At 31.1% G+C, this 20944-nt stretch overlaps 3 protein-coding genes across 6 annotated transcripts; 2 read left to right on the forward strand and 1 right to left on the reverse strand.

Annotated features, from left to right (window-relative positions):
- Positions 1-27: 27 nt before the first annotated feature.
- On the reverse strand, positions 28-2950 carry LOC117924096 (methyltransferase N6AMT1). Its single transcript, XM_034842654.1, has 3 exons — positions 2759-2950; positions 1317-2108; positions 28-921 (listed from the first exon to the last, which is right to left on the reverse strand). The coding sequence occupies exon 2, from the start codon at positions 2094-2096 to the stop codon at positions 1326-1328; it is 771 nt and encodes a 256-aa protein (XP_034698545.1). The 5' UTR covers positions 2097-2108; positions 2759-2950; the 3' UTR covers positions 28-921; positions 1317-1325.
- A 1339-nt stretch (positions 2951-4289) lies between these two features.
- Positions 4290-6113, forward strand: LOC117923411. Its single transcript, XM_034841677.1, has 3 exons — positions 4290-4681; positions 4804-4983; positions 5075-6113. Exons 1-3 carry the CDS (start codon positions 4607-4609, stop codon positions 5306-5308), a joined length of 489 nt encoding a protein of 162 aa, XP_034697568.1. The 5' UTR covers positions 4290-4606; the 3' UTR covers positions 5309-6113.
- Positions 6114-15887: 9774 nt separating this feature from the next.
- On the forward strand, positions 15888-19568 carry LOC117923841 (E3 ubiquitin-protein ligase RMA1H1-like). Of its 4 annotated transcripts, none has more exons than XM_034842325.1 (3): positions 15888-16027; positions 16228-16558; positions 18657-19568. In XM_034842325.1, exon 3 carries the CDS (start codon positions 18699-18701, stop codon positions 19419-19421), a length of 723 nt encoding a protein of 240 aa, XP_034698216.1. In that variant the 5' UTR covers positions 15888-16027; positions 16228-16558; positions 18657-18698; the 3' UTR covers positions 19422-19568. The 4 variants fall into 4 exon arrangements, with proteins under 4 accessions (XP_034698216.1, XP_034698217.1, XP_034698214.1 ...); XM_034842326.1 differs by lacking the exon at positions 16228-16558 and adding an exon at positions 17081-17142; XM_034842323.1 differs by lacking the exon at positions 16228-16558.
- Positions 19569-20944: the final 1376 nt, after the last annotated feature.

Genomic DNA, 20944 nt, shown 5'->3' on the forward strand with positions numbered 1-20944 from the left:
TTTTTAATTCTTACTTGGAGTACTCTATAAAAAACAACTAATACCACCTTAAACAACTGAGAACATCCATTCCCTTGCACAAGGGCCCACAAAATTCTCACAAGGCAACCTACAAGGGACAATTCCACAACAGGGGACTGTGATTTGGAGAAATGGAGCTAGATTGCATCAATGATCACAGTGCTGCATGCTTTCTTAAAAAAGGATTATTTGACCAAAGCAATGCATATCCGGGATGCATGTTTGTGAATGAGGGTTGACAGCTATTGCAAACCTCAAGAAGAATACTTTTGAATGCAGAGGTTTCAAGAACAAAATTGGCATTGTTCAGTGCATCCAATGTTTTCTCTCTCACCCTCTCATGCTCAGACTCAATGTTGAATTATGTTGGCTTGGATCATTGTATCTGCATATTCACATTCCCCATGCCTATAAGTTGATCTAACAAGAGCTAATTTTGCACCCATAAGCTCAAGAAGTCCATCTCTCCATCTTTAGGTAGGAAGTTGAATGGAGCCTGAGAGATATTTAACCTTAGAAATTTATAATGGTCACATAAACTTGTGTACTAGTTTTTGGATTCTCACTCTTCTTGGGATGAAGTTTGACAGGGTAGTTTTATAAATTGCTGAGGTACTCAGCAAGGAGTTTTTTTACTTTCCTTGATAAGCACACAGAAAATATTATAAACAGGAAAAAGAAGGTTAAACACTCAGCAAGAAGTTGGGAGGCCATATAGTGTGATATACCAATCTTCCAGGGACGCCATAATAAGGATCATTGGTGTCTTCCCTCCTTTTTGCTTTGCCTCTTGGCACCCATTTTAAAAATAAGGATCATTGGTTCCCCTTAATCCATTTGAAAATAAAAAGGAAGTTCTGTTGCAGTAGGTGGATTTGAAATTGTATTTCATGGGATAAGCTGTAACAGAAAGAGAGAGAGGATGTCAGATTGAGCTGATAAGTTGTTCTCAAACCAAATTGAAAATGTTTTTCATTACAGGATTAGATAAATTATCTCAATCTAATCCTGCTAACTAATTCATCTGCTAATTTCATCCAAGATTCTGTAATAAATACATCTTTTCATTTTTATCAAAATTTGACAGGAATTTTGGTGTAGGGAGTTTCTTGATGAAGGCAATACATAGAATGATCCAGTTAATGGAGCATAAAAAATTAATTACTTCATGAATAAATTAACAGAAATTGAGGCTTCTTTTCATAAATAGACTTCTTTTTAGGATTTTTCAAGAACATTATAGAAGTAGAAATGCAGAACCAGGTAAACAAAAAAAATGAGATTCCAGCTCTGACCTTTTTCATTCATTGGTTGTTGTCGCCATTTCTCCACAATGGTAATCGGGGAAATTGTGAAAGCAGAGATTCCATGACCCTTGCAGGAACTGTTTTATTCACTGTCACATTTTCCTTTGCCTCTGCTTGAATATCAATATCCCTCCAGAACTTGATAACATGGAGGCTCTCCTCCTCAGTTGATCTCTGGACGACTATTCTGGAAGCGAACCCCAATTCCCTCATTTGAAGGCATATTTGTGTGGGATTGTTTGCTGTAAGGGTAACCATGTACAACCAGCCCTTGTCCGACAAGAGATTGTCAGCAATGGGCAGTATCTTATTAATAACACTACGACCATTCTCCCCTCCAGCCCAGGAAGATGTGATTCCATCACGGCCAACTTCATCTTCAGGTGTTGGCACATAAGGAGGGTTCACAACCATCACATCCACCATTCCAGCGAGGCTCTTCTCCAGTCCTGATGCTATGTCAGTGTTTATCAACTCTGCATGGACTCCATGCGCTTCCAGCGTCTCTTGGGTCACCCTCACTGCATGAGGGTTGATGTCAGTTGCCAAATAATGGATCCCTTGAGCCTCCTGGCCAAGAATAAGTGCTAGAGAAGTGATAACATAACCACTTCCACAACCCACTTCCATGCACAATGCTGGATGATGCTCCAACAAATTAGTTCGATCAGCTAGGAGTGCATCAACTAAGGCAAATGAGTCATCACATGGTTCATAAACCTCTGGATGTGAACTCACACGGCGGATTTGGGCAATTCTGTAGGTCATCTTGTAAGAGACCTGGTACAAAAAAAAGGTCCCATAAGGGCTCATCAAATTAATCTGTATGGAAGGATTATATGTCTGATGGATGACTGAGTCAATAATTAGAAGCAGCTCTCCAAGTTTTGATTAATTCTCACTGAAATTTTATTCAGATTTAGCGTATTAACAAAAAAAAAAATAATAAAATTAAATTCTCCTATACCATTCTTATTTGTTCGAATGGAGTGAAGAGAGATTTTCACCAAACCTACATTCAATGTTTCATCCACGTAGTTTTCACATAAGATGGCATAAATAAGAAATTTAGAATTCAAGATACTATGGAACTGAAAGTCACATTAGAGAACATAGCTTAATATATATATTTGTTTCAGCATCCGGTATCACCCAGGTTTGCCATCTCACAGTCGAGACATGACTCTAGGTTAAATTGTATATAGAAGAGGAATTGCATTAGACCTGAGATCTAAGTCCTAGCGGTTCAACCCGAACGATATAATCCGCAGTTTCATGTCGATACCAAAATGATAAAGAAATAATCAAAATTCTGTGATGAATCAATAGCAAAGTACATTAAAATAACTGAAAACAGCAAAGCACAAATCAATCAAACAAACAAAAAACAAAAAAGAAGAAATACTGAATTTTGAGTTTAAAAACCCTACTGAATCCGTCAAATGCAATTCGCTGCTTTGGATCCCGCCGCCATCACCCGCCTCTCCAATGATGTATGTGCCTGCAAGCCTGCAAAACTGATGTATGCAAATCTGAAAAGAGAGATCCGCAGCCTTGATTTGGTTGTGGGCGAAATGCCAATGTGCTGAGAGAGGAAGAAAGGTGGAGAAGCAGAAGGCCGCGGTTCATCAAGCGGAGAAACAATCCAGGTTGAGCGAGACCATATAGTCTTTGTCCAAAGCGAAAGGAATATGGTCAGGAATCGTATGCTCTATATTTGCTAAAGCCCTCCTCCCCTTCCAACAGCCGCGCCTGGTACACCGCAGAAGGATGACACCTCCCCTTCTGAGCCTTCCTTAGGGGGGGCGTAAAAGGGTTATAATATAAGGTTATTTGATTAAAAGTTTCATTAAAAACCCAATTTCAAAATCCAACCCACCATTTTTTTAAGCACATTTTGATAAAAATATCTTTATTTTTTCTTATAAAAATATATATATATATTACGTGTAAATACTTGAAATAATTAAATATATTTATATTAAAAATGAGAAAAGTTAAATCCATAAATATGAACATTATTTTATCATTTTTAATCAATTAATTCAGAATAAATTATTTGATTAAAATGATCCAAATCACCAAAGAATTACCTCTCTCATTTTGAAAAATGAAATATAATCTCATTTACCTAAAAATATTGTTTAATAATTTTTTAATTTCTCTTCTCATCAAATATTTTTAGATAAAAAAATTTAAGAGTTCTTATAAAAACCTTTTTTGAATTATATAAAAAATTGCATATATTTAATAAAATTTTTATAATATGAATATTATCCAGAGTAAAATGAAAAATAGAAATATATCATAAACAAAACTAAATATACCAAAGAGACACAAAATAATTCAATAAAACAACTTCTAGGACAAATAATATCTATACCATTGAAAGTGACTCTATTTTGAAACTATTTTTTAAAATAGTTCAAAAGTTTTTTAAGACCATGTTATAATATTTTTTAAAATAAGAGTTTTTTTTGGAAATATAAAACATTTTTAACATATTTTTTTATATTTTAAAAATAACTTTTATAGGTGGTGTTTTATTTTTAATTATTCTTTATAATTATATAATTATTTTTTAAACAATTTTAAAAATACTTTACTTTTTATAATTGCCAAATATGTTTTTATTTAATAGGATAGAAAACTATTTTAAAAAACAATCACCCATACCTCACCCACCTGCCCTGGATTGGATTGGGACCTTGTGATATAGTACAAAGGTGGTTCAATGTATATACAAACAGATAGATATATGTACCATGCACCATCAATTAATACAACAAAGTCTGTACAAATTTATTATTTTTTTAATCTTCAATAAATATATAAACTTTCTTCTTCCATAACTCTATAACAAACAATAGCTTCCACGTATATTTGTGAGCCTAACATGTGACCACAATCAGCCATACCTCCATTGACAAAAGCCTAAAACCATCACATGCCCAAAATAAAAAAGGTGACGGCAACTGGAGGGAGGAAAGCTTGTAGGGGGGATAAGATCGTGATGGCAATACAATACATTATCTTCCCAAATTTTGTGCATACTGACAAATGACAATACAGTATGGCAAGGTGGTTATTATTGAATGCCCCCCTTTCTTGAAAAGTTGCACTCTCAGTAGCACAGTGCCTGAATCTGATCTCTATCTGAAACTTGTTGAACTCAGCAGTTCAGCTGGAAAAAGAAAGAAAGAGATAAAGGGGCCATAATAAAGTGATAGAAAGGTTAGAGGAGAAGGGTCTGAGCAGCATTGTTGTCTGTATATCAGATGGAGCAGGAAGAAAAGCAGGAGTCCACTTCACCCCTGCCTGTTATCCCAAGATTAGATCGCATTGATCGCCTGGTAACATATTATCTGTTCTACCCTTTGATTATTATTGTCTGTTACCTCACTATTTCAGTCAGTTGCATAATTTGATTGAGAATTGGGGTTGTGTTCCTGACTGCAAAATTGTGATTATGCAGCTGCAGTTTCTGGAAGAGAAGCATTGCTCGGCGAGAAAGCAAAATTCCTCCAGTTCTGCCATCCGACAAAGCTTGCCAGAAGATCAGGAGCTCAAGACTCTGTCCTCTGCGCTTGAGGAAGTTCATCACAAAGGCACACTTATGGAGCGAGTGGCAATGCTTGAGAATCGAGTTTTACAGGCACGCTTTTAATTAATTTATTCAGAAAATTTGTTCACTTAAAAAAAATCTAAACAGAATCTTTTTTCTGCTATTGTGCTTCTCCGTGCAGTTGACCCTGGAGATGGATGAAGGAAACACATCAGGGTCGAGCTCTTCCACCATTCCAGATCCTGTAAAAACTGATAAGCCTTCGGGTTTACACACCATCACCAGACAGGAGGAAGGCTCCGCAGAAGCATGTGTGACGAAGCCACAGGCTTCCCATAAAAGAAGAAGACAGAAAACAATAGGCCCCATAACGCGCCACAGAAAATGGGTGGCCTGGTTTCAGATGGGATGCTAATACCATACACCCACCACATCCTCTGCATTCCAAAATGTAAACCCTTACTAGTTTCATACATTCTGAATCCAATGTGCCGATTTCCCTTCTTATCCGCTGGGTTTTCTTTAATGTCCAAAACGGTTAGAAGATGACCTTTCCAAGCGTGAAACACGCCCTCCTGCTACACTTTTTAGGCATTCATGGGCTGTTTCACGAGGGATGACCACAAGAGATTAGCTTACAAGAAACGAAAGCCATGAAGTGTCTTATACAGAATAGTGATTAAAACTCCACTCCACTCCACATCAGCCGTCCTTTAAGACTTGTTCCAGGTGGTCACGGAAGCTGATATTTTCTAAGGGAGATCGCATTATTGTATGCAGTGTAATGGAAATGTTGACATGCTCATGACTCATGAGTAGGCGTTGGGTCGCAAATTCTAAGATGTGATTGATAGATACATTGATTTATCGATGGGGTGCATTGATGCCGTGCATGCACTGCGTGGATCTGGGGCCAATTGACCTCAATTCTGGACCACTGGGCACTGGCTCACATGGAACTTGTCCTGAATTTTGTTCAAGAGAAAGCTCATCTGTAAAGGTATCTTTACAAAAGTCTCCAAAACCCTGTTCTGTATTAAAAAATCCTAGTTATCTTGGGATAACAATTAACGTGGGTTTCCTACCTGTATGTAATGACTGGTTTATGAAGTGGGGCCGTTTGGGTTAAGCTTCAACCAGCCCAAACACCCAGTTCTCAATCTAACAGTATTAGACTAGAGACTTCCTAATAGATGCCCAACACAGATCTTGTGACCAAAGCCTCCTAGTATTTTTAAAATTACTCCATAAAGTTTAATAAAACAAAAATCTATTTGAAAATTTGAAATATTTTTAATATTTTTTAAAAAACATGTATTTAAATGTTTTATTTTTAAGCATTTTGCATGTTTTTATAACTATTTTTTTAAAAATAATCTTTAAAAAATAAAAATAACTAAAAAATGCTTTTTGAAAATACTCTATTTTCTTAAAACAGTTTATTTTCTATTTTTAAAAATAGGAAATAGAAGACAGGTCTCATATTACCAAAAGTGTTTACTTATTTTTTTATGTTGAAAAGCATAAAACAAATCTAAAAATAGTTATCAAATATAATCTTATTTTGAGATACATGCATCCGTGTGAATTTCTTTTTTTTCTTCTCTTTTTGGGTCAAAACCATAGTTGGTTCCATGAATGATTCTCACAACAAAATAAAAATTTTGGATGAATGAGTCTTGTAAGAAAAAAAATATATTTATAAAATAATGAGAGTTAGGTTGAAAAAATCAATAATAAAATCAAATCTGGTCAAAAATTCCTAAATAAATAGTCCCCGATCACAACATAAGTTTTGGTTGAGAAAATGAAGAATCATATCATAGTTTTTGGCTAAGAAAATGGAGGATTAGGGTTTTATCATGAGATTTAAAACGTGGAATGAGAAGATAAAAAATGCAAAGCAAAATGAGAACAAAGATTCGATTCCATAGGTAAAATTATTTTTTAACATAACTATAATTAATGATTTTGATTTTACCCCCAAAATATACGAAAATACTTTTGCAAAGTATTAATTGAAGGCATTAAAATTATAATTATTGATTATAGATTTTAAAATCATGATCGGTGATTACGATTTTAAATTTAAACTTACTAGGAAAAAATCAGAAAATGTATACATATAGACGTGGGTGTAAATCTTATAAGATGAAAAAAAAAAATCCCAATCAAAATATCTAGTTTGAGATTTTTGTTTTTTGTGTTTTTTTTTTAAGAAAGTTATTTTTATTGCAAACTCAAAAGTTGTCACATCCCTCAATCGTTGTCTTCTCACAATGTACTATTGTCCAAGTCCTCTCAAGGGAAGGGATGCCCTCTTCCCCATCCAAAGGCTATGTTTGGTTCCCGGAAAATTTGAGGGAAAATACGAGGGAAAGAAAATACAAAGGAAAAGTAGAAGGAAAGAAAAATTGAAGAAAAATAAAAAAATAGATTAAAAGTTGATAAATTATTTTTTTTGTTACTTCAAACTCATTTTATTTATTTTAACTCATCAATATAAAGATTAAATAATTTAAAAATACATAAGTTTTTAATTAGTTTTAATTATATTTGATTTTCTTTGATATTTTTTATAGGACAACCAAACATGAGAAAATCATTTTCCTTATCATTTTTTTTCTTTCCTTTGTACTTTCCGGGAACCAAACATAGCAAAAATCTCCATTTTTTTGTAGTTAAAGAGGCATTCAGTGATGTTTGGATTATTTTATTTTATTTTTTCATTTTTCAATTTTAATTTTCTTGGTTTTTTTCAAACTCTTTCAAATGTAAAGTTCAAAGTTCACTAAAGGCTTAAAATCAAATTTTAATGTAATTTGTAAATGTTAAATACTTTTAGGGATGATTGTGTTTTGGACCTAATTTGGCCAAAAAATTAAGTTTTAATCCATATAAATTCATCGTTTAAATCCAAAACCTATAAAAAGTGTGAAAATTAATAAAAATGTATAAATTTTTTATCTTTTTTTAAAATAACTTTTATTGACTATAAAAAAAAGTAAAAAAATATTAATTTAGATTTTATTCTTTTTGCCAACCTCAATAAAATTTAATTTAATTTAATGATTTGGAAAAAAAATACACCATTTTCCAAAAAAATAAAAATAAATTGTTATTATTATTATTTAAAAATCAAATATCTTGGAAAATATATATATTTAAAAGTATATAAAAAATAACTAAAAATATGTCAACTTTTTTTTTAAATTATATATTTTTAGAATATATATTATAAAACTAATTTAAAATATATAAAAATTTGTCTAATATTGTGGTAGAAAATACTCAAAATAGTTTTGAAGGGTATATTGGTCTCTTCATATTTTATATCTTTTCCCTCAATTATGCAACTTTTATAGGTCAAATCTTAATTTTTAGGCCCAATTGGGTTTAAAACACAATTGTTACATACTTTGATAAGTCTTAAATGAAATAGGTTATATAAGAATAAAACTATGTAGTAGGTAGAGCCAGTACACCAACTATATCTGATGGGTAGAAATTAGAATTAAAAAGGCCGAAGTAGGGGGGCAAATGGGTGGCCCACATTGTGTGCATTGGACCGATCGGTGAACTTCTAGGAGCCCACTTCTCTCCATATTTGAGTCATTTTTAAAGTATGGATGGTGATTAAAATGTTTTAGGACAAAGAGGGTTTTAACTTTTAATCATGGTTTTAGATAAACCAAGTTTTACCTCGAAAATATCATGCCCAAAAAATTGGTCTAAGTCATTTGAAAGTTAGCTTTAAGCAAAGAAAGGTAATTATAGTAACTTTAAGTTTAAGTTGATTTAACTGAAGTATACCAAGGATTTACTAAAGATGCTGACGACTAAATAAAATTTTTGAGATCCACTACCTCATAAGTTTTGAAGTCTTCAATTTAGCTCAATTAGGGTTTCACTCGATGTTGTGATCTTGAAGCTCCTATTTATCCTTTTTTAGTTGATTTATTGCTATCAAAACTTAAATATGAAATAAAATATAACTTTTTGAGTTATTAATTTTACCGTAAGATATCCCACTTTTAGGTAAAGAGTGATACTTAAAGTAGACTCATCAACTTGATCTGCAGATATGTTAGAACAACTTAATATTCAAGAGCGTCAATTTTCTCATGTTAGGGAATTAGTCACCATCCCTAAATATTGTAATTCCTTCAAATAGAAGTGATAGACATAGGTAAAAAGTTTCATATATTTCTTTATTAGATAAGTATGCATAGCTACGCTATCAAGACATCTAAACCACCAACTTCACACCAAAACCAAAAGAATAATAATAGATAATTCACGGGAAATCAAAGTGGCTATAAGAATAAGTTATTTGACTAGGAATTTACTCATATTTTAATCTATAGTTAAACTAAAATAACAATGATTGATTAAAAAGATTTGTATTGATTTAGTAGGTATGTTACAACAAGAAAATCAAATATTATATTGGACGTTATTTTAGTATATTAGTGTTCTCTTTATAATATCCATCACATCATATTGCATTGAATGTTTCTCCTAGAAGTATTCACCCCGATGCAACATGTTAGATGTCGTATTTATAATGTCTTAATTAGCATTTCCCAACTGCTAAACTTTACAATGAGTTAATCCTCATTGTGACATTGACCAATTCATACTTTATAACTAAGGAGTGCATGAATCAAATCTTCTATGAGGAGTAATTATCTTAAATAGTTTTAACAAATCTTGACATTAAATTAATGTGATACATGTCTCGTTATATTTTAATAACCATTCACTCCTTCCACGTAACCATATCTTCACTTCATCATCCATTGAGCTGTCACATGTGGGCAAATAGTTAGGCTAACATAATTTAATCGCGTTTGGGGAAAGTGAATGAATTTCTTCATTGTAAGCATAAAATTCAACTTCACCATGCTTAATAAATGGAAGATGTGAATGTCCATCACGCTTTGAATGTGTGCTTGAATTTAATCAGGTCATGACAAGTGGGGTTAGTATGTATGGTTGGAAAAGTTTTTAGAAAAATACACATGTGATGCTAGAGTGATGTCAAATTCTTTCATTATTTTTTAATTCAAATTTAAAAATAATAATTAATTATCAAATAATTGTTCATTAATTTTGGTATTAATAAGTGGGTTAGGGTGATTGGATAAGGTTTTGGAAATTAACCCATGGAGCCTGAGATTTTTGTTAAAGAGATAATGAGAAAAATATTATATTATAGACATCATTTATAAATTGTAAAGTAATTAATGGTATTTATTATTATTATTATTAAAAAATGAAATATTAATTATGAAAATGTATCAAATTAAACAACTAATAATAAGAACATTTAAAAAAAAGTTTTATATTTATATTAAAAAGAAATTATCAAGAATATTTAAAGGAAATTTTTAAAAGAATTAAAAAAGAAAAATAAAAATCATTAGAAAATATTTCAATAATTTTAACCATTTTGCAGAAAAACCCTTCTTCTTATTATTATTATTATTATAAAGAATTCAATCATTTTTGTTATAAATTTTGATATTCTTCAAATGGAAGAGGTATGTGCTTAGGTCTCAGTCTTATAACTTGAATTCATAATCCTATTTATTTATACTTTAGTTTCATTGTTTGTACTTACATCCAAAGGTTTAGATTTTTTTTATGAACTTTTAAAAGTGAAAATTAAGATTTGGATAAATACCAAATCAATAACTTAATTTTTTTATTTTTTCAAATAATTTGATATAAGAGAGTTGAAAGTAAATAGGAAAAAAATATGTATGAATATTAAATAAGATTTTATTTATTTTAGTTAGATCTTAATATATTTTTAGTAGTTAATAGTAAATATTATTTTGTTTGGTAATAATATTTAATTCTCTTTTAAATTGAATTATAGGGCCAAAATTTTCATTTTCATTTTTATTTTCCTTAAAAGTTTTAAATATAGAAGGGAATTTTTTCCATTTTTCTATATTGAAAAATTGAGGAGATTAAGCAACTAAAAAAATCTAAATTCTTGATGTTTAATAATAGGTTCAATTTAGTTATATTGATTGATATCAATAAATTACTTTTAATTGAATAAAAATAATTAAATATTTTGATTTTTTTCTATAAATATTATCATATCTATAAGTTCAATTAAGACCTAATAAAATATTCATCGTCTTTTATTTATTTAAATATTTTCATTAATTCACATGCTTCATTTCTTATTATCAAAACACCAACAAAACATGCATAAACATTTTTTAAAATTTATGGTACACCCAAAAAGTAAAGGGTAATCAAGAAGAGACCAAGGCAAAAAGCAAGACCCATAAGAAAAAAATGACACCATGAGATGTCGGTGGGTTGGTGAGATTGTGAGAAGTAGCTTTTGAACAAGTACAACAATTTAAAAAAAAGAAAAAAAGTTAAAAGTTGAATTAATTTTATATATATATATATATATGGAGAATTATGTTTTGGACGGGTAAAAAAAATTAAGTTTTGATTTATATAAATTCATTATTTAAGCTCAAGACCTAAAAGAAATGAAAATTGAAAAGAAGGATATGAATTTTTTATCTTTAAAAAAATAACATATATTGACAATAAAAAAAAAGTAGAAAAATATTAATTTAAATTTTATTTATTTTGTAAACCTCAATAAAATTTAATTTAATTTAATGATTTGGAAAAAATACACCATTTTCCAAAAAAATAAAAATAAATTATTATTATTATTATTTAAAAATTAAACATTTTAAAATATATATATTTAAAATTATGTATATAAAAAATAACTAAAAATATATCAAATTTATTTTTTTAAACGAAATATTTTTAGAATATATATATATATATATATATATATATATTAAATTAATTTTTTAAAAATAATAAAATTTTAAAATAATTATTAAAAATAATAATTTAAGATAAAAAAATTTGTCAAATATTGTGGTATAAAATACTCAAAATAGTTTTAAATGATATATTAATCTCTTCATATTTTATATCATTCTCTTTAATTATATAATTTTTATTAACTAAATCTTAATTTTTGGATTCAACCGATCCAAAACACAATTATTCATTTTTTATATTAACAAAGTTTTAATTTTTAATATTAGAAAGATAGAACAATAGGACATAATGATATGCACCGTGACAAAAATATTATATTTTTCATATAACACTTTTTTAAAAAATAATATTTAAAATAAAAAATAAAAAACGCCACATTAGCTAAAATGGAGACGAAAATCATCGCAAGACTCACGTGCTTGATGAGACACTACTTTTTCTTTGCCTTTTTCTAAAAATTAAAAATAATCGTTAGGCAGGAGGAATCTTCTACGGACACCGACGTTGCACTGACTACAATTGCGTCAGCGACTTTGTTTTTTTTCATCATTATCCATCCTTTTTCCTGTGGGGACACTTTCCAACGTCCTGCTAAGCCTCACGCACTCCTCAGCTCCGAAGTTACACGCCACCGTTCGATGATGATCTGACAGTCTTAGCGGTGGAGGCAGCGCAGCACCCATTCCTTACAATTCTTCATCGGAGAATTTGAGTTTAGGTCTCTAGGAGAGCAGCAATAAATGGTGGGGGCCCGACCGCCCCCAGATATTCATCTGAAGGCTGGATGTCTTTTTGCCACCTAGACCCTAGTGACGATATACAAAAGCCCTTTATTTATTTTTTATTTTTTTTTAAATTAGTCCATTTTTAATTTATGTTGGTCCTTTTTCTATTTTTTATTTTAAAAAATAATTTCTCGTACTTTTCTTTTATTCATTCTTTCATTTTTTTTATTTTAATTATTTATGAACATTTAAATATAAAATGATAATAATTATAATAATAATATATAATAAATAATTGATGAGAAAAAAATGATATAAAAATAAATACATAATGAATAAATTTAACTTTTTATTTATGGATATCCTTAAAATTTTTAATTTTTAATTATATAAAATAAAAAATATTTTTATTTAGAAAAATTTATTTAATCATTATATCATTTTCTTTTAATTTTATTAAAAATTAAAATTTTTGCATATTGAAATTATGCATAATGTGATCCTTTAAAAATAGTTTTTGAAAATAAAGTACTACTCTCTTACAAAAAAGTCATGATAAAATGTGTTAAAAATGTCACTCTTCTACATCCGATGATACTTTTAACACGCTTTAATATTATTATTTTTCATAAAAATATGATACCTTATTTTCCAAGATTGTATCGAGATGAGTAATTTTTGTTTTTTAAAGAAGCAAAAATTCAATTTTTAATAAAATTAAGAGAAATTAATATAACTGATTAAATACATTTTTTAACAAAAAAAATCTATTTTATTTTTTATTTTATATAATAAAAAATTAAAATTTTTAATAAAGTAAAATATTAAAACTATAACTAACTTTTTATTTTATTTGATTAAAAATATTTTGGTAATCGTGACTGGTTGAAAATTGAATCAATAAGTTTGATTCAATTTTTAAAATCATGATTTTCCCCAAAACACATACATTTTAAAAGTCAAAAGTCAAATTTATCGAAAATATAAATTTTTTTAGATGCTGTATCATTGCATGATGCTCCCAATGTGATGGAGAGAATGACTTTGAAAGAGGTTAAAAGTAGTCTAATAGTTTTGAAAATTAAGTAAATTAGATATTTAATAATTATTTAAAAAAATGATTATACGACATTCACTTAATAGATGTTTTTTTCAAAAAAAAAATCAATTTTTTGTTATGTAATTTGTTACCCAAAATACAATTAAAGTGTTTTTTTTTTTAATTTATTTATAAATACTAGGTGGTTTTTTCAAAGGTGCTTCCAATAAAAATATGCTATGCATAAAAGTATTACTAATTAAAATTATTTTAATTAAAATTATTTTTAAACAAACTCTAAAGATCATATCATATTAAATTATCAAGCTGAATAAAAATTAAAATTATAAAATAATAATCGGTAAGTAGACTCCACATTTTGGAAGATGTTGAATGGGCTTATAGGTTGCCGTCAAGGTTGAAACTATCGTTCAGATGACGAGCGGCGAGCGCCATTTCCAAAGTTGTACTTTTCACTTTTTTGCCATTAAAATAAATATTTTTTTTATTAGAAATATGGATATATTTGGTATTGGAAGATACGTAAGATATTTGACTTTCCTTAATCCCATGCCGGAGAATATGACTTTACATTACATGAGGTGCACAATTAGGTCAGATTGCTTTGTATTGAAGTCTAGTATTTTCCTTTACAAAATATATTTTTTGCATTTATTTATTTACATTAATTATTATATTAATTAAATATATCGTTTTATGAATTATTTATTTAGACTATCAATTATTTTAAAGATGTTAGTGCTTGGAATGATGTTGGTAGTTGGTAGTTGGTACTTGGTGAAAGTCTGAAAGAAAAGTCTTGAAATTCAAATGTCTCAAAGGACAATTAGCCTATCATTTAATAAATAAAAAGAAAAATAAATTATTATATGAGATAATTGTATTTTGATCCCATTAGACTTAAAAATTAAGATTTAATATATAAAAGTTAGAATGATATAAAATATGAAAATACCAATATACCATTCAAAACTATTTTCTACCGTAATATTTGAGAAACTTTTTTATCTTAATTTTTTTAATAATTATTATGAAAATTTATTATTTTTAGAAAACTAATTTTTTATAAAATATATTATAAAAATATATTTTCCAATATGTTTGATTTTTAAATAATAATAATTTATTTTTATTTTTTTGAAAAATGGTGTACTTTTTTTTCAAATCACTAAATTATATTAAATTTTATTGAAGTTTGCAAAAGAAATAAAATTTAAATTAATGTTTTTCTATTTTTTTATAATCAATAAAAGTCATTTTTTTAAAGATAAAATCATTCTTCTCAATTTTCACATTTTTTTTAGGTTTTGGGCTTAAATAGTAAATTTATATGGACCAATTTTTTTTAAAAAATAATAAAGATAAAAACTTTATTTTCTTGTAATAATATTTTTTTAAAAAAAAAACGTTATGTGTAAATATTTGATATGATAAAGAGTATTTATGTCAGCTTTTCAAATAAAAACATGAAAATTGTTATATTTTTTTATATATAAATATTAAATAATTTTAAAATTTATAAATTATTAACTAATTTTAATTATATTTGATTTGATTTTATATTTTTATAATAAAATAAAATTATTTTTAATTTTTTTTTTTATTTTTAGTACTTTTAGAATTGGGAAAAGTGGATTTTGACTTATTAATTTTTAAAAATATATAAAAAAAAACCCAAAAGTTTATAAATCAAAATTTCCTTACCCATTTATAAATATTTTAAAATACATACTTTTTTTTTTCATGCAGTTAGTTAGTTTTTTTAAAAAATTATTTTAAAGTTAAAAAGATATTTTATGAAATAATTACATGACTTATAAAAATACATATATTTTAAATAGAAAAAGATAAAACAGATATATTAAAAATAAAAATAAAAATTTTATTTTTATATTTTCTAAAATGAGTGAGTCAAAACCATTTTTCACATCAACCATAAAGCTTATTAGTTTTTATCAACTATTTATAATTAACAATTAAATCAAATTTATCCGTGAATGTGTTTATATATATATATATAATCTTATTTTTGTATTTTTACTTAAATTTTTTTTTTTTATCAAAAATCAATATTTAATTTGAAGTAATTAAAAAATATTAAAAGACAATTTTTTTTAAAAAAAATTATATTTCATTTTTTTAAAACATGGAAGCATATAAATTATCATCTAAAAAAAAAAATTAAGAAGATTCAGTGTCCCACAAAGTACGTAAAAACAGAGGGGCAGTGAAAAGGCAAAACCACAAGGCAAGGGGACCCATCAAGCACTAAACGGGTGCCACGTAAGCGAAAGAGATGACCGGTCTGTGAGATGTATAATCGACCGGTTTTTTTTTCTATAAAGTCCCCCTCACGAGAGAACCGCTCTCTGCCATTCTCTCTATTTCTCTGTTCCTTCGTTGGCCCAACCAGACTCCCCATTGGAGTTTCTCCGCAGCTCTGAGAGCATCTTCTGCGTGCCTACACTTCTTAAGCATCTGACCGGCGCAGGGGCATCGCTACTCGGTACGTGTTCGGTGTTTTCTCGATCTCTCTTTATTTTATTTTGTTTTAATTTTTATTTTTGGATGGACAAGACGTGGATCTTGTGTTTTTGTGGTTGGATGTTGGTGTATATTTTCTTCATTTCTGAATGTGCCGTCTTTTCTTCTTCTTCTTTTTTTTTCATGGAAAATTTGTGAATCAGTTTGGATTTTTCTTTTTAGATTTGAAAGGAATTCTGGGAATCACACCAAGGAGATGGTATTAGGAGGTTTTTTCTTTTTCTCAGCCTTTTGGCTTGGCTCTTGCTGTAGAGTATTCGTGCGGCCTCTGGTCAAACCCTATTTTTTTGGGGGTTGGGGGAAGTGATTGGTACAGTGGTCTGATTTCATGGCCAATACATTCTCGTCTTCGTGTCGGTGGGGTTATCTGTTCACATGATAACCATGTTCTCATTTTAAGTGGAGTTTTAGGCCCCATGAATGCCGGACAGGAAGAAGAGCGGTTTCAGTCGGAGAAGATAAATTAGCCGGAAGAAACAACGAAGAAAAGGAAGTATGGTTTTGTGTTTGTTCTCCGTCTTGACCTTGTACGAGTATATCAAGGCTTCATCTGGATCTCCTGTAAGAACATGGTAAAGAAGGGGAAATGCTAAAGTTTGCTTCAAAGTAGGTTCCTTTCTCAAGCTGACTTTGACATTTCCTTCGTTTGTTGGGAGATTCAGACGAAGCCTCATAAACCAAATTGGGTTTCATGCTCAGAGGATTTTATGACATTTCGATCCTTCAAATGAAGGAAATATTGCTTTTTCCTCAAGAAAAGTGAAAAAAAAGAGAGAAAAAATAAATAAATTTGCTGCGGTTTCTTTATTTTGTCCGCTTTCATGGAATTTCCTTGTTTCTTCCTCCTTTTGTTCCCATTAGAAAACAATAAAGGTTGTGGCCCCTTTAGCTAAAACAGATCTGTAGATTAGGCAGCTGAGGAGCAAGTGCCAAATTTTGTGTGCATTAATGTTTTCTAACTGCTGTTCTTTTTCCGGTTTGGATTTCCATTAAATGCTGAATGATGAATGAATAGAGGGAGGGTCCCAGAAGGATCCGCTGCTAGGTAAAGCATCCACAAGGGACTGGAACAGAAAAGTATTTCTTCTTCATTTGGTTTGTTCATCCTTTTTCTCCTTCAATTTAATTTGTAGGTGTTGTCTTATGTCTGTTACCAGTCACCAGATGGGTGGGTGGAAGTGATGAACTGAATTGCAGGATTTTCTAAAATTACCCGCATGTAGTTAGGCCAGCATTCAATGATCCGATACTATATTTTTAGAAATTGTGCAATTGGAAAGGATGATTGTAGGAACACCAGTTTACAAACGCAACTGGGTTGCTGTGCCTTTGTAAAGATTCAAAAACCCAGTTGTGAAGGGGCAAAGGTGCCATTGCTCTTAGGTAGCTGCTCTTAAACTTAAAAAGAAAATGAGAGCAACAAAGATTTGTGAAACACTTCAGCTTCCAAAATGGGATTTTCCTCCTAACTCTGCATGTTTCTATTGACTGAAAATTCTTCCATTCAAGCTATCTTCTTAACCTGCTGCCATTAATCTGATTCCATCACTGTGTGAACTAAAAGCTCTCAACAATAAGTCCTAGTTTGAATTTAATGTAACTCTGAGATAAATATAGCCAGTTATTAGTTTTCCAACCATAATTTTCTCTTAATTGAAAACATAGGTTATTTTTCTTCCTTGGTGAGATCAAAAGCTATTGCTATCTCCTTTCCTTCAATTCCCATTAAATGATCAAAACCATAAACAATGAGGTAGTAGAAGTTGGTAGTGATTAATGGTTTGGAAGTAATTGGATTTTTTTTTTCAATCATGCAGAAGTTATGACTTGAATTTATGAAATGATGTATCCAATTTTTTAGAAGATATTCTATTTCCATGTAATGCCCCACTTTGTCAATAAGTGGTTGAAATTGGTTGGAAGCTTTTTAATACTTCAGCATCCTCAGTCTGTCAAAATATTGGGTATTAAGGCACCTTCACCAGTATGTTAGGCCTTCAATTCCATATCTTGTAAGGCACCTAATTTAGCCATACTTATGACACGGTTGGTCCAGCTTATAAGGATATGGATAATGCTGATTCGAAAGTTTTAATGGTCCTCTTGGTTTAATTTGCTGAAAAGAAGAAAAGGAAAAGAATTTCTAAGGGGAACAGGCCAACATGTATTATAGGCTTCTGATAGATGACTTCTCATCCTTTTTTATTGTCTATCTAGTTCTAATTCATGATACTGATGTTGTGGTCCCTTCAATTATTTTGCTTTATTTAACCACTTGGTAGATGAGATGCATTTTCTTTTAGCCCCTATGGCATGGATCACTATCGGGTTGGTTTATTCTGGGTTCCCAATTTTCAATCTGGAATCTTTGGTGAATCGTTATCACGTGTTTTGTGCATATTTGATTATTTGAAAGGATCTGATGCATATAAACATTTTGGTTTTAGCTAGACTTTTGTTGCAAGGTTAACCATATTCAAATAATGGGCGGTTTTGTTTTAAGTCTCGTAGTTATAAAATGTACTCAAGTCAAGAAACCTGGTTAATAATGCTTCTCTCTTATCTTTCTTTTTTCCTTGATTATTTTTCAGGGTTAAGAATTGGTTGGCTTGAGGAAATTGTGAGACAGATCCATGGCCATCGAGCAATACTTCGCCCATGACTGGAGATCTGTATCTGCTGCAGCAACTGAAGCTGAAAATCTTAATGATAGCTTTGAATGCAATATCTGCTTTGATTCTGCAAGAGACCCAGTGGTCACTTTGTGTGGCCACCTCTATTGTTGGCCATGCGTCTACAAGTGGTTCCATGTCCAGAGTGCCTCCCTCGCATCTGATGAGCACCCACAATGCCCAGTTTGCAAAGCGGAAATATCTCACACTACCCTTGTCCCCCTCTATGGTCGGGGCCAAACCCCAAGTGAAACTGAGCTAGAGGGCAAGACACACTGCTTTGGCATGGCCATACCCCCCAGACCGCCAGCTTGCGGAACCCAAGCGCTGATAAATGCTACATCCCACAATGGTCAGCAACTTCAATACCGGAATCCATATCAAAACCAGCAATATGATCCTCATCCATATAACGATTATGAACATGACTCTCCATCATCATTGTTCAACATGGGAGGGAGCACAGCAACAAGTTTCTTCCATCCGGTGGGCATGTTTGGGGAAATGGTTTATGCCAGGGTGTTTGGCAATTCAGAGAGCTTATATGCATATCCAAACTCATATCACCTAACAGGAAGCAGTACCCCCAGGTTGAGAAGGCAAGAGATGCAAGCTGACAAGTCACTGAACAGAATTTCAATATTCCTCTTCTGTTGCTTTCTTCTGTGCCTTGCCCTGTTTTAATCATAGTTAGGTGTACACCCTTGCCCTTTTTGTATACTTTGTAAATCGGTTATGAATCGTAAGCTTATCAACTGGACTATGCATGGAACGCATGGGGAAGATGAGATGATAGATGAAAATATTTTAAACCTCTTCTCTTACAAGTTACTTTCTTGTTTGTCCCTTCCTGGCATTGGTTTTTTGCTCTGGGTTTACCTCCAACTATCACCGTGTTGAATCGTGCCGGATACCTGCCACAAGAATAAGATAAAAATGGCCTTTTATAACCCATTCTATACATTTTATATTCCACATCTTGAAGGTTCTGTTTGGGATGAGTTATTGACGTTTAGGCGGGGGGTACTGTATGATTGTTGGAGTATCCTTGTAGACACTCCTATAAGGACTGTTCTGAGTTTCGGCTGTTGCTCCTGCTAGCAACACGCTTTCATCTCAACCTGATCATGGCCCGGCCATGAGTAAATGAGGTGGTTCTAGGAATTTGACACCCCGTGGTGTTGATTTTTCAATGGGCCACAGGCCACTTTAGTTCTAAGCCAACTGGATCACACTAAGAGCTTTGGGAACGAATCCTCTAATTAGATGGTACATGAGAACTCTTTTAAGGATAAGTCTTATGATTTTCAATCAGGGAAAGTCATAGTGGGGGTGGTAGTGGAGCCAATTGAGCGACAATCAATGCGGCCATGACGGTGTCTGATCGGCCATGCATATATCCACTATCTTATATTTGCTCAATTCAATGCTATCAACCTACTCCAGTGGCACCCAAGTCTCAAAACTCTCACCGAAAGAAGAAAAAACCAAGACGCAAATCACCCGTCATGATAAAAGGTCTTGGCTCAATCTTTAATCATATCCCTTGTTTGAAAAAAGTGGTCCAGGGTCACCATGGCTTTCAACTGGGGATTGAAAAGCTATTGCCTTTTCCTCTGGGAATCCTGCTTTTGTTCCAATTCCCAAGTCATTCGCCCCAAAATTCTATTCAAAAGTGAAAGAAGAAAAATTGGGAATCCTAGTGTCTTCTTGTGAATTCTAGTTCTGGCTTCTAATTCAGTGGCTTTAACTTCTAACCAAAACAAATTACTTCCTTTGAACAAACTGGCCTTTCCCCCACCCCACCCCCCCATTACCTCATGCTAAAGTCAATCCCTAGTTTGATATGCATCTTGGGATGTGGTTGAGGTGATTCAACGGTCACATGTGAGGTGATAAAGCCAAAAGAAGAAAACAGGGTCACTGGCGCCATCATATACTTGCAATAATTAAACAAAAACCTTCTAGATTCCCACCCAAACAACGCATGAAATTGAAGCCAATAATTAATTAGTAGTGGGACGTATGCCTCTGGTAGCTTGCAACTCACTCAGGTCTCTCCCACAAGCACACTGATTGAAAGGAAATAATTTGTTTTTTAGCCCTTTGTCTCCGTTAGTTGACTCACACCTTGATGGAGGAGATTGACTCATTTCTCCACTGCAAGCCCAGCAAGATGATACATTGACAAGTGGCTTGATTTGCAA

Source organism: Vitis riparia, chromosome 10 (genome assembly GCF_004353265.1).
Source record: "Vitis riparia cultivar Riparia Gloire de Montpellier isolate 1030 chromosome 10, EGFV_Vit.rip_1.0, whole genome shotgun sequence".
Taxonomy (NCBI): Eukaryota; Viridiplantae; Streptophyta; class Magnoliopsida; order Vitales; family Vitaceae; genus Vitis; species Vitis riparia.